This window comes from Cervus elaphus, chromosome 5 (genome assembly GCF_910594005.1).
Source record: "Cervus elaphus chromosome 5, mCerEla1.1, whole genome shotgun sequence".
NCBI lineage: Eukaryota > Metazoa > Chordata > Mammalia > Artiodactyla > Cervidae > Cervus > Cervus elaphus.
The window spans coordinates 108,692,887-108,708,775 of record NC_057819.1 but is presented as its reverse complement, the minus strand read 5'-3'; the positions used below and the strand labels follow the sequence as shown (position 1 = coordinate 108,708,775).

Below are 15,889 nucleotides of genomic sequence, written 5' to 3'. Positions count from 1 at the left end.
ACCTGCCCAGACCTCTCCCCGCCTCCCCCCCATCCCCGCTCCTGTCTCTGTCACTCACAGGGAGGGCCAGGCTGGGGCAGCCATGGCAGCAGCACTAATCTGGATTTCTCTCCTTGTGGGTAAGTTGGGGGTCTTCCTCAGTGGAGAGGCCCAGGTTGAGGGGGTGAGAAGTTCCTCAGGGTAGGAGTTGGTCATTGGGGTGAGGCAGGGGCCAGAAGGACTCTGGGGTATAAATTCTACAGTCTGTGGGGTTCTCGGAAACTGGGGCTGGGAGCTGAGGTGTGTAGGGGTGCTGGGAACTCTGAGGGGTGGGGTGTCAGGCTGGGCCTTAACCACACAGGCCCAGAGCGCTGGGGCCCTTTAATGAGCTGGCTGGGCTGGCTTCTTTCTGGGTCCAGGCTAAATTTGGCCCTGGGAAGGTGTAAGGGCTGCTGGGGCAGATCCTTTCCCTGGGCCTCCGGGTTCAGGCTTCCCTTTGCTCAGCTCCTAGTGGACTCTGGTGTGGACCCTATTCCCCCTGCATTTTAGGAGAGGCCCTAGAGTGGCTAACAGCCTCCTCCAAGGGGTCCTTCCCGCTCCCTCCCTCCTTCCCTTCCTCTCTAGTCTCCCAGATAGTCAGCTTGGAATTCTTTTCTAACTTCCCTTACACACACACACACCCCACAACCCTCTCATTCAGACATTAATCCTTGCCCATTGTGACTCTCACTGGGGGCCTAAAATGAGGAGTGAGGAGCTTCCATGAATCCAAACCAAACTAAGGTCTGGGTCTCATCACTGATGACAGTGTATGGCACAGTCAGGGCCCCACCCAGCCTTCCTGGGAGCCAGCAAAGCTGTCCCTTTCCTCTCACACATTTCTCTGGTCTCTCAGGGCCACCAAGGACTGGGTGGAAAGGGGACCTGATTCCCCGGCTGGGACTGAGTCTGGGCCGTTGTGTTTGGGGTCGGGGCTCCCCACAGGTCTCCTGGAAGGGTTGGGGGGCACTGAGGCCCAGCAGACCACCCTGCATCCACTTGTGGGCCGCGTCTTTGTACACACCCTGGACCACGAAAGCTTCCCGCACCTTCCTGAGCACGTCTTCCGTGAGAGGGGTCTGAGGGGCACTGGGGTGGGCTGGGGGGTGCCTGGCCCAGGGCTGGGGAAGGCTGCTGTCATGTCTCCAATCCCCTCTCCTCCCCTCCGCCAGCTGTCCCAGCCCCCGTCCCTATCACCTACCACGCCCACCTCCAGGGACACCCAGACCTGCCTCGGTGGCTCCGCTATACCCAGCGCAGCCCCTACCAGCCTGGCTTCCTCTATGGCACCGCCACCCCAGAAGATCGTGGACGCCAGGTCATTGAGGTACCAGCAGGGGCCCCAGTTGGCTGTGTCGCATGCAGCAGGGGCCCAGGGTTCACTCATTTACGTGAATCACGCACCTCTGATTTGGTGTGCTCGCTCAGAGTTCTCTCACCAGGCCCAGCGGCATCACGTTTGTCTCCTAACCAACCTCTCAGCCCTGCTTCCCCATCCTCCAGGTCACAGCCTACAATCGGGACAGCTTCGACACCACCCAGCAGATGCTGGTGCTGTTGATTGGGGACCCAGAAGGTACCACCAGCCCTGTCCCATCCCTCCCCCACCATGCCAGTCTTGGGGGAATCTCCCCTGGAAGGGGTTGTAGAAGCAACTAGTGGGGGGCAGGGCACCCTGAAAACACTGGAATTGTGTTCTCGGCTGCTCTGCTGACAGGCGAGTAGTTGAGGCTGTGGGTGCCGGGGAAGGGTGTTTGAGGCCTGTGATATATGAGGTATTAGGCAGAAGGAAGGGATTTGAGGGGTTATGGGGAGGAGCTTAGATGGGGGGAGGCTTGGGAAGGATCCATGCCGGGCTGGGGGTTGGGTACAATCTGACATGCCCACCTGGCCCTCCCAGGCCCCCTGCTGCCCTACCAGGCTGAGTTCCTGGTGCGCAGCCATGATGTGGAGGAAGTGCTGCCCTCGACACCTGCCAGCCGTTTCCTCACAGCCTTGGGGGGCCTCTGGGAGCCAGGGGAACTCCAGCTGCTCAACATCACCTCTGCCTTGGACCGTGGGGGCCGAGTCCCCCTTCCTATTGAGGGCCGCAAGGAAGGGTAGGTATGCAGCCCAGGAGGGCTTCCTGGAGGAGGGAGCAGCTTGCCCTTTGTCTAGGTGGTGGGCATAGAACATAGGTCTCCCTAACTTCCAAGTGGGGCTTTATCCATTGTCTTGCATGCTCACCATGCCCGTCTTTACCTCCCAGCGTCATGTCACTGTCCAATTCTTCTGGTCATTCCATCTTCCTCTTGCCTTTCCAGGGCCCAAACCCTAGTTACCCTGAACTTTGCACTTCCTGGTACCCATAGGACACAAAAGATTTATCCATTAAAGGACATTGCTGGGAGGACAAGGTCCCCAGAAGACTGGGGTGCTCTGTATACTCTCTCCATAATCCCAGATCTCAGGATGGCCATAACCCCCAAATCTCCAGTGCTCAGTGACACCCTCAATTACCTAATAGTGGTTTCTATCTGGGCCCAGGGTATACATCAAGGTGGGCTCTGCTTCACCCTTCTCCACCTGCCTGAAGATGGTGGCATCCCCCGACAGCCACGCGCGCTGTGCCCAGGGCCAGCCTCCACTACTGTCCTGCTATGACACCTTGGCACCTCACTTCCGGGTCGACTGGTGCAATGTGTCCTTGGTGAGGAGGGCTCTGGGATTGGGGGGTGGGACATGGCCCCCATCACGGTCTCCTCCAGCCTCACCTTCCCATCCCATCTCTGTTACTCCAATTATCTCTACTGTTTCCCAGTCTCTGTCTGTCTGTCTGTCTGTCTGTCTGTCTCTCTCACACACACACACACACCACACACACACACACACACACACACACACACACACACACACACACACACACACACACACACACACACACACACACACACACACACACACACACACACACACACACAGCCTGATGTTCCACTTTCTCCCACAAGAGGGCAATAGAGTCCATAATCCAGACAAAAGGATCGCCAGCTCCTGGAGCCCCAGCTGTGCCCAACTCAACAGCTCCAATAGTCACTCCCATAGAGTGGTGCCAAGCTTCTTTCTCCACCTAGGGTTTCTGTGTGACAGCTGTTTACTTTACTTTCCTCTAAGGTGTCACTTAGCAAATTATCTTGAAACATGGACTAGATAGCTCACCCCTATTTTATAAACCAAAGATGCTCACTTTCTGCTCTTTGGGATACGGAGCTGAGGTGTCTAGGGTCCCTAGAGATCCTGTTCCCAGGGCTAGCAACCCTTTCTGTGACTTGGCCAATAGCACAGCCAGAAACTGGTAATCAATATTCTTGATCACTTGCTATGGGTAAGGCATTATGTATCCGTGTGTTTTATCCTCGCAACCACCCAGGAGACAGGTACCACCATTAGCATCCCACTTTTACAGATGAGGAAATCGAGGCACCTAGAGGCAAACCATCGCAGCACAGAAGTTTTCTGAAACAGGATTCAAACCTGAGGACTGTACTCTGCCCGTTGTATGGTCCTGCCTCTCCTAGAATTTTTTCCTGGTTTCTAGACCGGTGCTTGTCCTGTTCAGTTACATGAGCTGGGAGAGGCGAGGCAGGAGGAATCCCCACCGCTTCCTCGAGGAGAACTCCTGCTCTGTGCCCTGGGGGTCTCTGTCTAGCCATCCACTCCTGGATCAACCCTCGGCTTCCTGAGCAGGTGGACAAGTCAGTGCCAGAGCCTGCAGACGAGGTACCGGCCCCAGGTGATGGGATCCTGGAGCACGACCCGTTCTTCTGCCCACCCACCGAGGCCACAGCCCGAGACTTCCTGACCGACGCCCTCGTCACCCTCCTGGTGCCCCTTCTGGTGGCCCTGCTGCTGACCCTGCTGCTGGCCTACGTCATGTGCTGCCGGCGGGAGGGACGGTGAGTATGGGGGCAGAGGGCAGGGAGGGCACCGAGGCTGGTGCTCACATTGTAGGCTGCTTGTGGTACATGTGCTGCCTGGGGACCCAGATCCCTCCGAGAGTGGAATCCTCAGCCAGGAAAACAGCGGGGGCCCCTTGCGTGGCTGCACCTGGAGGATTGTGGATAATAGCTAATCCTCACCCTTGTTTTTCCACAGGCTGAAGAGAGACCTGGCCACCTCTGAGTGAGTAGGGGAAGTCTGGGGGCTGGGTGGGAGCCCCCCTCTGGACTATTAAGCTGGACCCTCCAACCTCCATGGGCAGCAGACAAATCCCAGATAATGGGGCCACACTTGGTCTATGCGCTCCAATCCTGGGCTGGCTGGGGGCTGGGTCCCACCTATTCTGGCTTGGCTTTCTCGTTTTCTGGTCTCCATGGAAGAGTCTAATGTGGGACAGGAGAGGGGATCTAGCCAGGCTTTAGGGATCTGCTGCCACCTTCGGGCAAAGGGTTTGAGAAGCAACTTACAAGGCTTCCAGTGTGTGCATCAGCACACACACACACACACACACACACACACACACACACACGCACGCACACTTCACTGTGAGTCAGACACTTAGGTTGCGGGCTCTGTTCTGCTGCATAATTCCTGTGACCCTTTCTGTGTTCAGTTTCTTCACCTCCAAGATAATGCGATTGGACTAGCTAATACCTGGATGCTTTCTTCTCCAGCCCTTCCCACACCCCAGGGTTTCCCCCACCCCTGGCCTTACCTTTCCTGTGTACCCCCAGACCTCTTCCTCTCCCACTCCCTTGAACCCCAAAGATTCCAGGAGGCAGGTGTGAAATAAGTTAGGCTCCTTTTATTCTCACTGCACTGAGCCTGTGGCGGGCCTGGCACCCCTGCCTGCTTGCCCAACCTTCCTGGTTAACTGCGGCGGCATCTGGCCGCCCTGCGAACGCCCCTGATGGGTTGCTTGTGCCCCTGTTTGGAGCCCATGAGCAACCGGCGCTGCCCAGATCGGCGCTGCCCAGACTGCTGCCGCCGCTGCCGCCGTCTCTTGGCCTTGAGCTTAAACTTGGAGGCATGATTCTTGCCCATGAGGAAGGAGCCTGCGGCCCCCTTGCCTGTCACCTGCTTGAGCATGCCCTTGTCCACCAGCCCCTTGAGCACTCGCTTGAAGCGCCAGGCGTTGCGGGTCATGTTGTAGCCTCTGGTGGCAACAGCCTTCTTCAGGGCGGCCAGGGACACGCGCTTGCCTGCCCCCTTGTCTGCCACGAACCCCAGGATCACCTTGGATATGCTGGGCTTCCGGTGGGGGTTGGGGCTGGTGCGGCGCCGAGTCTCGCTCTTGCTCGGGAGTCCAGATGAGCTGGCCTGCAGGCCTGCACCCAGGGCAGTGTTGGAGGCCAAAGGCCCAGATGGGGGTGGCAGCGAAGTGTCTTTCTGCATCTCTTCCTGGGGTGGGTGAAGGGAGCTGGGTGCAAGGACCTCCAGGATGGCGGCTGGAAGTCTCTCCTGGGTTACTCCTTGGTGGGGGAGGTGCGCCCCAGTTCCTGGTTCCCTCAGAAGCTTCCTGTAGGGCTCTGGCCTGAGCCTTGCCCTGGGTGGCCAGAAGGAGGACCAAGGATGATCACCTACGCTGGCCTTGGCAGACTGGTGCCTGAGGTGCAGGGGGTGGTGAGGTTATCTCTGTAGTGACCTCAGGGGGACATTGTGAGGCCACCAGAATCCTGTGAGGGTCACAGTGGACCCATTGTTCCCCCTAGGTGGGGCAGATGGGAGATACCAGAGTGTGGGCATCTGACATGCCAGGTAGCCTGGAAAGAAGGGCTGTGGCTGAGTGAGTCAGGCGGATGGACCTATGTGGTGTGTATATGCTCACCAGCTGATTTTAGGGTGCCCAAGACCCCAGTTTTAAACCCACCATTTTGACCCCACCATCTCAATTCATTAGGTTGAAGAACACCAAACTTTAGAATCAGTATTATACCTACATTTCTGAGTTTTTATGGGGAATAAATTTCCCAGCGTGAACAGAAATGTAATTCTTTGATCTATCTAACTCAATTTAATTCCTTGATCAACTTTTTTTTAACAAAGTAATAAAATGGATTTCCTTCTTTTCTGTTTTCATGTTTATTTGGCAGAATTTTTTCCTTATTGGGATCAGTGATTTTCTATGTAAGTTTTGGATTTTCCTTATTTTTTTTTTTTTTGGCCTGTGCCAAATTTGACCAATTCTATCATCTGCCATTGAGAATATTCTCTTCTGACCAGTTACTTTCCACCATGTCCAGCTTTCCTGTGTCAGTTTTCTAGCTCTGCTGGTGTCAGGAAAATAGGCTTCCTCCATCAATTTTGAGTCAATAACCAATTTTACCATGTGTGTGTGATATTAGCCCTTGCTGGTGTGGATTTTGTGTTGATTTATTTCTACAAAGTCCAATTTTCTTTTCTTTATTCATTTTTCTTTTTGCTTGTTCAAGGAAATTGAAATTATCCAAAATAGTGAATCTGCTGTCTGTTTTTCACCTGCATCAGATTTTATTGTTCAGAACATCCTCCAGCCCAACGACCCTCTCCTGTGAGCTGTGTGCCAGAGGCAGGGCTCAAGGGGCTGTGTGTGTGTGTGTGTGTGTGTGTGAATGCCTGCCTGTTCATTTTTTCTGCCCAAGTGCTGGTGTGGAAAGATTGTGGGGGAGGGCACTGTGGCTCTGACTTCTGCTCCTGCTCTGGAAAACATGTCCCTGGACCATTTTTCCACCTGTGTGTGTTGCCAGAGTAATGAGACCCAGATGTGGGGTTAGGGGTGGGGAGGGGGCCCATCGACCAAGGCCTCCCCCACCCGAGATCATTACCTGCCTGGCTGCCTCCACTTCCATACTCTTCTTGCTCCCTTCCCGTCTCAGCCTCCCTTTGCCTGGGAATGGAAAATTGTGTTTTGGACAACTTTGCTTGCCAAATTCCAGACTCAATAGCTCATTTTGACCCTCCTCTCGCCTTAAGAGGGTGGCTCCACCTCCTTCCGCTGGCCAGAAAGTGCTTGGTTCTATTCTTTCTGGGGAGGAGGGTGGCCCATTCAGCAGGAAGCTAGAATATCTTTCCTTTAGTCTTATCTCTCAGACTCCAGTTGGAGTCTGTGTCCACTACTTGAGATGAGGATATAGATGGGAATCATTTTCCCCTCCTGGATTTGATCAGTAATCTAATGGTAAGAAGGATGGCTTCCACCCTGCCTGGGGCCGCCGCCCCTTTAAGAAAACCAGTTCTTATTGTCTGTCTGACCCGGCAACCAGGGAGTCTGTGAAAAGCCCACGAGTGTGGGTGGGTTCATGCCAAAGGGCTTGGAAATGTCCTTCTACTGAAGGCCAAGTTCATCAGTGGACCTACTATAATAATACCAGTGATAATAATAGCAACAGAAGACTCCCTATAATAATAGCTATCTTTGGCTGCATGCTGACCAGTAGATGTAAATGTTTTTCTTGCATTAATTCATTTAATTCATACAACAGCTTTATTACAGTTGAGGAAATGGTGGCAGAGAGGTCAAATAACTCACACAGGATAGCACAACCAGTAAGCAGAGGAACTCACATTCAGGCCCAAAGCAAGTCCTCAAGCTTAACCACTGTGCTACCCTGTTTCTCAAAATGAATTAAAGTTGCTTCTGGACAGCAGAAAACAAGCCCATGAGAATGTCAGATGAGGAGGCTCAGCCTTCCTAGAGGAAACTGGATCTAGAGCTCAGGAGGGACTTGCTAATGGGTGTGGCGGTCAGTTCATTCAGCCCCTCCTAGGATTTCTGGCCCGGTGAGGATGGAGCCTGGTTCCAGCCTCAAGGAGATAGGTCTGAAACGCAGACAGGAAGTAAGACTTAGCGTCTGAGCTAAGCAATGCTGGGGGCAGTGTGGGGCAGGGTGGGAGAGGGTCAAGGTTTGAGGATCCGAAACAGAAGCAGTCAAAGTCCGCCAGGAAAAGAGCTTGGGCAAAAGCTAGGAAAAGGTGGAGGAGGTAGGTTTGCCAGACTAAAATGAAGATGATGGGGAAGGGAGAGAGTATCAGAAATGGAAACTGATTGCTGGAAGGGATCCAGGGGATCATCAGAATATAAAAACCATACAGAGCCTAGCAAACAATGGCCTCTGAATATACATGCCACTGTGGGTATCTATTCATGACTTAATATCTCAGGCACTCACCATGTGCCAAGCACTTTTCTAAACACCCAACCTGTATTTTCTCATTTAAACTCCATAGCAATCCTAGGAAGTAGGTTCTTTCATTATCCTCATTTTACAGTTGAGGAAACTGAAGCATAGAGTGGTTAAGCAGCTTGCAAAGGATACGCAGGTTTGAACCCAGGATGTCTGCACCCAGAGCCTATGCCTCATTCCCTGGATACTGAGCTGGCACTGAAGAACTTCCTGTTTGTCCTCCTCCACCTATCGTGTATGTGTCCCCCTCCTGTGCCCCTAGCATCCAGATGGTCCACCATTGCACCATCCGTGGGAACACAGAGGAGCTGCGACAGATGGCATCTAGCCGAGAGGTGCCCAGGCCGCTCTCTACCCTGCCTATGTTCAATGTGCGCACAGGCGAGCGGCTGCCCCCGCGAGTGGACAGCGCTCAGGTGCCCCTTATATTGGACCAGCACTGAGGGCCGGCCCAGGTGGGTCCAGCTGGGCAGGGCCAGCCTCTTTCTGGGAATAATGTGGCTTCCATCTCAAGGCTGTCACGGGGGTTTGGGGAATGGGAAGGGGCACACAGACCTGTCTGCCCCCCAGGGTAGCGGTGGGAAGGTGTTCAGCAGTGCCAGGGGTGTGGCCCCAGTGCCAAGCACTCACAGTCTGAGGGTCAGGGTGGGGAAAGCGGGAGAACTGGGGCCTGGTTCTCACGAACTCCCACTCTCTCTTCTCTTTGCTGCTCCCATTCCAGCCCTGGCCTTGTCCTCCCTTCTCTCCCCACTCACAGAGCAGCCATGACCGTGACCACATCCTTCTTCCTGACTCCAGTTCTTGGCCCTCTGGACCCCAGGCATGGAGGATGGTGTGGGGTGAGGGTGTCTGGGATCAGGACCCCCAGAATAAATACCTGCCGCTCTGCTCATCGATTGCTGTGCTTTCGTCTCAGAAGCCTCCTTGCCAGCCCTCACTGCTTCTGCTTCCCTTTCTGCCTTGTGGACACCCTCAGAGGTAGCCTGGGGCTGCCGCCTGACCTCGGAACTCTTGGCATTTTTACATTTCTCAAATTCTCTGTAAGTAAGAGGGAAGGACCTGCATATGCAGCCTTGATATTGATCCTCACCTGAACCCAATAGTTAGGGACAATTGGATCATTATCCCCATTTAACAGACAGAGAGAGAGAGAGTGACTTACCCACGGTCACAGAGCAGGCAAGTGGCGGAGCTTGGATTCAGATCTGTTGTGTCCACCTCTACCCTGCCTTTTGGAGGGCTGAGAGGTTCTGGAAGCAGGAGATCTGGGCTCTTACCCATTCAGATCCCCTGGAGGGAGGCCCCTTTATAAGCCATAACCTAGATATGGAGAGGGGGTTAGGGTGCAGGACTCTTAATGCCCTGGATCAGTGACCCCTCTCGGTGGGCTCCTCAGGACACTGCACAGCCTGGATCCCTGGAGCTTGATGTCACCAGCCTAGCTTGGTCCCTGTGTGAGCCCCGGAGAGCATGGCTGACCAGGAAGCAGCCGCAGCTTGTTCTTCCCAGGTGGCTGGAAGCAAAGCAGACCAGGTCCGCTCCCGCCCTGCCACCAGAGCCACACCCAGTCTCACATCTGATGCCCCCTTGGGAGAGCAGGCCGGAGATGGCCTCAGAGGGGACCCGGTTAAAGAGGGGGAGGGAGGAGCAGAGTCTTTTGGCTCAGGGCCCTGGCCAAGGGGGCAACTCTGAGACAATCCAGATAAAGGGAAGCTCTGCCACTCTGAGGCTTCTACACCCCTTTCTGAGCTTCTCACACTAGGCCTGGGCCCCATCCACTATCCTGTAGCTGATGTTCAATCACCCCTTCTCTGTGGGTGTGTATGTGTGTGTATATTTATATATGTGTGTGTTATGTTTGTATTGTATGTATGTATGTTTGTGTGTATATGTATGTGTGTTATGTGTGTAATATATGTGTGTTATGTGTATTGTATGTATATTTGTGTGTGTATATGCATGTGTGTTATATGTGTGTTGTATGTATGCATGTATGTGTGTATATGTATGTGTGTGTTATGTGTGTAATATATGTGTTATGTGTATTGTATGTGTGTGTGTATGTTTGTGTGTGTGTTATGTGTGTATTGTATGTAAATATGTTTGTGTGTATATGTATGCATGTGTGCATGTGTTATGTGTGTGTGTTATGTATGTAGTGTGTGTGTGTGTGTGTGTGTGTGCGTGTAGGGGGCAGGTGGGGGGGACGCATGGGACTGTTCTCTCACCTGGACGCGAGAGCCCAGCCTGGGGCTGAGGGGAAGCGGAACCAGCTGAGGCAGCCCCAGTCTAACAGTGGTGCCCCCAGGGCCACTGAGGAGGGCTGAGTTTCTGAACACTGCATCCCACTTTTCAGGAATGTATAGGCAAAGGGGTCATGGGGGCCCCAAGTTGCTCCTGGACTCCCCTCCCCTTTCTCTCACTTCCCAGAATCCCCACCTTGAAAACATATCCTGAATTCATTCACTTCTCACAGCTTCCACAATGACTTTCCCAGGCCAGCTCCAGGATCTGGCTCCTGGACCCCCACAGCAGCCTCCCTGTAGCCTCCCTGCCTCCTCCCTGCCCCTTCTGTCTTACCTCCAGTACTAGTCAGGCCAGTTCTTTAAAAGGAAACATCAAGGAGTCTCGCCCCTCTGCTGTCCACTCTCCATTGCCTTCCCGTGACAGCAAGGGGAAAACCCAAAGTCTTGGCCAGGCTTAGAGACCCCGTGTATGCTTCTGACCTCATCATCCTAGCTCCCCATGCTTGCCTGCTCCAGCCACACTGCCTCCTAACACACCCGTTTCAGTGCCCTAGCCCCTGCTCTTCCCTCTGTTGGGACCCCCAGTCTCCTGTGTCCACAAAACTTCCCCTTAGTGCAGTCATTCTGCCCTCTGGGCAAATGGCAGGTCTCTAGAGAAGCCTTCCCCCTGCTCAGAGAGTGCTCTTCACCATAGGATGTGCCCTGTATGAGCACCTTGTTGGGGTGGACTTTGGCCCTGGGCTAAGCTCCAGGAGGGCAAGATTCTGTGCTCCCCCAGGGACAGTGCCTGCACACAGCGGGCGCCCAGGAAAGTCGTGTGAAAGAATGTGTGAAGGGAAGCCATCAGGTCCCGGCTGCTCAGAGTTCTTGAGTAGGTTGCTCCTCTCTGGGCAAAGAGGGTGAGTTGAGCAAGGCCACTGCTAGAGCTTTTACCATTATCTTGTGGTTGCCCCACTTCCCTGCTGGCCACCCCACACCCATTGGTTAGTTAATCCCAGAAGCATCCATGGAGGCAGGAAGAGGCACCAAGCCTCTTGAATATATGTGCTCAATAAACTCAAGGGCTCTTTAGGTAACAACCCCCAATCACATGGACTCTGACTTTTTCATTCGCAATTTCCTCCTTTCCCCGGGGGCCCCTCATCTGGCTGAAACCCGGAGCTGCACAGAATCTGCTCCGATTGGAGGCTCTGCGCAGTCAGCCTGCGGTCTGGGATGGTTCCTCCCTGCTCCCTGTCCGCCCCCAACCCCTGTGAGGAGGAGGCTGCCCTCTCACCCTGGACCCGTGCGCTTTTCCTGTTCCACCCGGATGGGAGAGTCTGAGACCAGCCCCATACTTCCCTCTGCCTTGGGATCTTGGCAGTGCCTCCCTCCCAGCTCAGCTACCAGGAGCACACGGGATCCTGGCTGCTGGCCGAGGAGGAAGTGGCCCAGACACGACTAGGGGGATAGCGTGACTGCGGAGGACAGCGAGCTGTGTCTGGACGCAGACGCACGCGAGCCCCACTGCCCTGGCACTCAGCACCCTTTTACAGATGCTCGGAGGGGCAAGATTCCACCTGGCAGTCACACCTCAGCCCCTCACCACCAAGGACAAATAGCTGCTCCTCCCTGAGATTCTATCTCACTCCCTCCCTCATTTCCTCTAGCTCCATACCCACACTGCCCACAGGACTCCACGTCTCCACCTTCACCCCAAACACAGCTCTCACATATGACCTGACTCTAGACGGTTCCTCACCACCTGTCAAACTGGTGAGGACCCTCTGCCAGCTGTAAGGACCCAGGAACCCCTAAGCTGGCCTCAGCCCCTGCACACACACTTCTTCCTTATTCTGGAGACATGTTCATATCTACACATGCACGCTCACACCTACGCCCATTTTATAGCGACTCCCTTGGTGTATCTGCTGGGATCTGGAGCCAGAGTGAGCAGGGTTCCCATCATGGCTCAGTTTACTCACAGACATCAATTATAACTGTCCTGGGGGCTTTTGTGAGAGTTTGGGAGAACTAGGCAAGTGCCTGGCATCTGGCAGCTCCCAAGAATGAAAAGTTTATTACATACAAGTACTCCCATGATCACCCCAGAACCAGAGGTCTGTGAGGTCTCCTTGTCCCCTAAAATCCGAAATGGCTCAATTTCCATTCTACGAAGAGTTCAAGCTGTGAATTGGGGAGGAGCCTGAAACTCGCCTGCTCCTAGGCTCTGGCTTGCTGTCTGGTCCAATCCGGAGCTGTCTGCTCAGGCAGCTGCTGGCCACCTGTGGCCACTGAACACTTGAAATGTGGCTTCCAAACGGAGATGTGCTGCAGATGGACTCATGAAATGATAATATTTGGGGATATACTGGGTTAAATAAAATATCTTATTAAAATTAACATTCCCTGTTTCTTTTTGTATGTTTAACACGGCTGCTAGAAAATGAAAAATTACACGTGTGGCTCACTTTTTATTTGCATTGGGCAGTGCTGGTTTCACGGTCCTACCTGTATCTCAAGTCCAGATTGACCCAAACCCAAACCAGAACTCAGCTGCTTTCCAGAACACCTGCTCCTTCCAGGCCTCTACGTGCATCAGTTTTCAGTTTTCGGGAGCCTTGAGGAGAGGGAGCGGTTTGCCTCACAGCAGTGAAGTCACCTAGCATTGAATATGTGGTGGCGTTCTTGTTCTAAAACGTGCTCTGGTCTCCACCCTACCCCATCTTCCTTTTCTCCACTGCTGTCTTATGCAGAGAAAACCCCAGTCTCTCCATCACCCATGTGCACCGGACTCACCTCCTTCCAGGCTTTGCCACGCACGTCCCCTGCAAAGCACTGGATTCTCCGTGAGTGTAAGGGCCTGATCATCCTCTGAGACAAAAGCCTTCCTTCTTCCAGGGTTTTGCCTCCTGGTCCACGGACATCTCTCAGCCCTCACACCTGGAAGGGGATGCAGAGACAGCTGCTCACCCGCACTAAAGCCTCAGCAGCCCTGGACTTCAGGATGGTGGCCTCCCTGCCCCCAGCTTCTCCTCATTCCCCCCACACTCCTCCCTGCTCTATCATCTCCCTTCCATCCTCATCACACAGACAAGCTCTCCTATGCCCTCTGTCATGTCTGTGCACCCATGTCCCATGTGTGCAGACCCCCCCCACTGTCCCTCACACACCCACACTGGTGCAGGATCCCTTAGAACATCGAAGCATTTGGTCCTAGGTCAGTGGGTACTTTCTCATTCACCCAGGGATGACTGTGGGAACCCACCTCACTCCCTCTCTTCCAGTGGGTGGTCTTGCTTTCAGAGCCCCATGCTTGCTCCAGCAGCCCCGAGATCAGCTCCACGTGGCCCTGTGGGTGCCTGGCCTGAGGCTCCCATGCTCAGCCTGGAAGCCCTTCTCAACATCACCCAGCTCTGTCTTAGAGGCACCTGGGGAGCTGAGAGTTAAAGAGCCAGGGAAAAAAGAGGGAAAATCCGCCATGTTTCAGTTATAGAAAGTCCTGCCAGGAGATGGGTTCGAGCCACGAAAAGGTCCAAGGATTCTGAGAGAAAGCAAAAAGTGAAAAATCCAAAGGTAGCCTCCTCTCTTTCTAGAATCTTCAGTCTAGATTTGATTGAAAAATCAGTTGCAGGAACATGACCCATTCCCTCACCGAAAAGCAAAAGTGAGTCCATGGAGCAGCAGGCGGAAAGGGCCGCGGTGCCTCCACGCGTGCGGGCAGCAGGTCTCGGGGAGCAGCTCTGGACAGCTGTATTTAGGCAGCTGTGATGTCAGCAGCGAGGAGGGCTTGAATTTGGAATGTAGTACAATGGCCCCTTTGTCCCCCTCCCCGCCTGTCCGCGTGCACACTGGAACCACAGTCTGGCTCCAACGCACGTGACACCGGCAGGACTGCACAGCGGGGCTCTGTCACCATCACAGCCCTGACCAGCGCGGGTGTCACCTCGCATGCCCTCACTCATGCCCTCATGCATGCATGTGCACATTGCAAGCACACACACGTGCCCACGTGTAGATCCGCGCACGTGTAGTGAGAGGCATAGTCCCCCCGCTTTGTGTAGAACTGTGTTGCTCAGCTCAGTAGCCACCAGCCATAGGTAGCTATTAAAGTTAATCACAATAAAATGAAAAAGGAGTCCTTTGGCAGCATGTCCTCAGGTCAAGCGCTCCACAGCCACAGCGGCTAGCGGCTACCACATTGGTAGACAGAGAACGTGTTTCTCATTGCAGCAAGCCCAGGCCCAGAACCTCTCATTGCTAGTTGCTTGCATGTGGATCTGTATGTGCTCTTCCTCTCACACTTGCTCACTCTTATTGGCAGTGATGCTCACACGCCACACACTCTCCTAAAAAGGCCGCCTCTCGAACTCACCTTCTCTTTCTTTAGTCTCCCCGGCATCTAGGCCCTGACCTGCACCCAGCATTGCAGTACCTGGCCTCCAGCCTGCCTTGGCCAGCTCCCCTTGACCTGGAGAGAATAACAGGGTTAGAACATGACAGCATGACAGCGGCAGCAAGTCTGGTTTGAGGCTGAGCTGAATTCCGCAGACATGGAGAGCTTTGGAAGCTCCAGTCAAACTCAGCTTGAGTTGGGCAGGAGAATGAGGGGACAATGAGACATTTGAAATATAAGAAAGATCTAGAAGTTAAGAAGCGTGGTGCAATTGCTGGTGTGACAAGTGTCACACAAGCAGGGGAGGAGACAGTGAGAAGGAACAGGTGGGTAATGATCAGGTAAAGCCTTGGATGCCAGGCTTGGGTAGATTCTGGATCCCCTGTGGGGGCAGATGGAGATGGGACCAAGATGGCCAAGGGCGCCAAGGAGCAGGAGGTCCAGGTGGATGGGTTGCTGAGGCTGGTGTCGGGTCTGCATCACTAATCATTCACTGGATTGATCAGAGGATCATCGGGTAACTTGAGATAATTTGCATATTGAATAAACCTTTGTTCAAAGCCACAATCTTTTGTCCTCTTTAAGCTAATTCTAGTACTCCACTACCCTGAAGGTGAGAGAAGTGCTAATGATGAATTATTAAAGGCCATAGTTAACCGCCATGACTATTTAATGACAGCCAAGGCAGACAATGGACTCTAAGGACTTGTCCACCTCTCTGTGGACCTGAAGGAGGGATGCGGGCCTTTCCTGCCCAAAGGTTTATGCCCTAAGACCTTGCAGGGGGCAGGGGTAGGGGGGTTTGCGGGACAGGGTCGCTGTCAACATCTCCCCATCTCTAGGTCTCTGGGGGCCTGGTCTGCGTCAGAGCTCTGACTCCCTGGATCTGCTGTGTCCCCACAGACTGCACACTGCTGTCCCTCTTCCCTGAGATTGGGGAATCTGGCCAGTCACCTTCCCGGTGGGGGCCTCGGGCTCTCAGGCCAGCAGGAGGGGCAGGCAGAGGGTGAGGAAAGGGGAAGGTGGGGAGAAGAAGGTGGAAGAGGAAGCAAGAATTTTTAAAAGTGAGAAAGAACGAGCAGGAGGCAGGAGCTGGTCAAACTGAACTTCCC

At 53.9% G+C, this 15,889-nt stretch overlaps 2 protein-coding genes across 7 annotated transcripts; one reads left to right on the top strand and one right to left on the bottom strand.

The window, feature by feature from the left end:
- Positions 1-9,050, top strand: SGCA (sarcoglycan alpha). Of its 3 annotated transcripts, none has more exons than XM_043904215.1 (10): positions 1-119; positions 964-1,086; positions 1,191-1,345; positions 1,522-1,594; positions 1,919-2,117; positions 2,545-2,707; positions 3,742-3,950; positions 4,150-4,176; positions 8,419-8,611; positions 8,878-9,050. In XM_043904215.1, the coding sequence occupies exons 1-9, from the start codon at positions 83-85 to the stop codon at positions 8,597-8,599; spliced, it is 1,167 nt and encodes a 388-aa protein (XP_043760150.1). In that variant the 5' UTR covers positions 1-82; the 3' UTR covers positions 8,600-8,611; positions 8,878-9,050. The 3 variants fall into 3 exon arrangements, with proteins under 3 accessions (XP_043760150.1, XP_043760149.1, XP_043760148.1); XM_043904214.1 differs by having other exon boundaries at positions 964-1,095; positions 8,914-9,050; XM_043904213.1 differs by having other exon boundaries at positions 964-1,095.
- On the bottom strand, positions 4,779-13,314 carry LOC122694871 (spermatid-specific linker histone H1-like protein). Of its 4 annotated transcripts, none has more exons than XM_043904218.1 (3): positions 13,181-13,314; positions 6,798-6,859; positions 4,779-5,539 (listed from the first exon to the last, which is right to left on the bottom strand). In XM_043904218.1, exon 3 carries the CDS (start codon positions 5,386-5,388, stop codon positions 4,864-4,866), a length of 525 nt encoding a protein of 174 aa, XP_043760153.1. In that variant the 5' UTR covers positions 5,389-5,539; positions 6,798-6,859; positions 13,181-13,314; the 3' UTR covers positions 4,779-4,863. The 4 variants fall into 4 exon arrangements, with proteins under 4 accessions (XP_043760153.1, XP_043760152.1, XP_043760154.1 ...); XM_043904217.1 differs by lacking the exon at positions 6,798-6,859 and adding an exon at positions 9,319-9,476 and having other exon boundaries at positions 13,181-13,234; XM_043904219.1 differs by lacking the exon at positions 13,181-13,314 and adding an exon at positions 9,319-9,386.
- Positions 13,315-15,889: the final 2,575 nt, after the last annotated feature.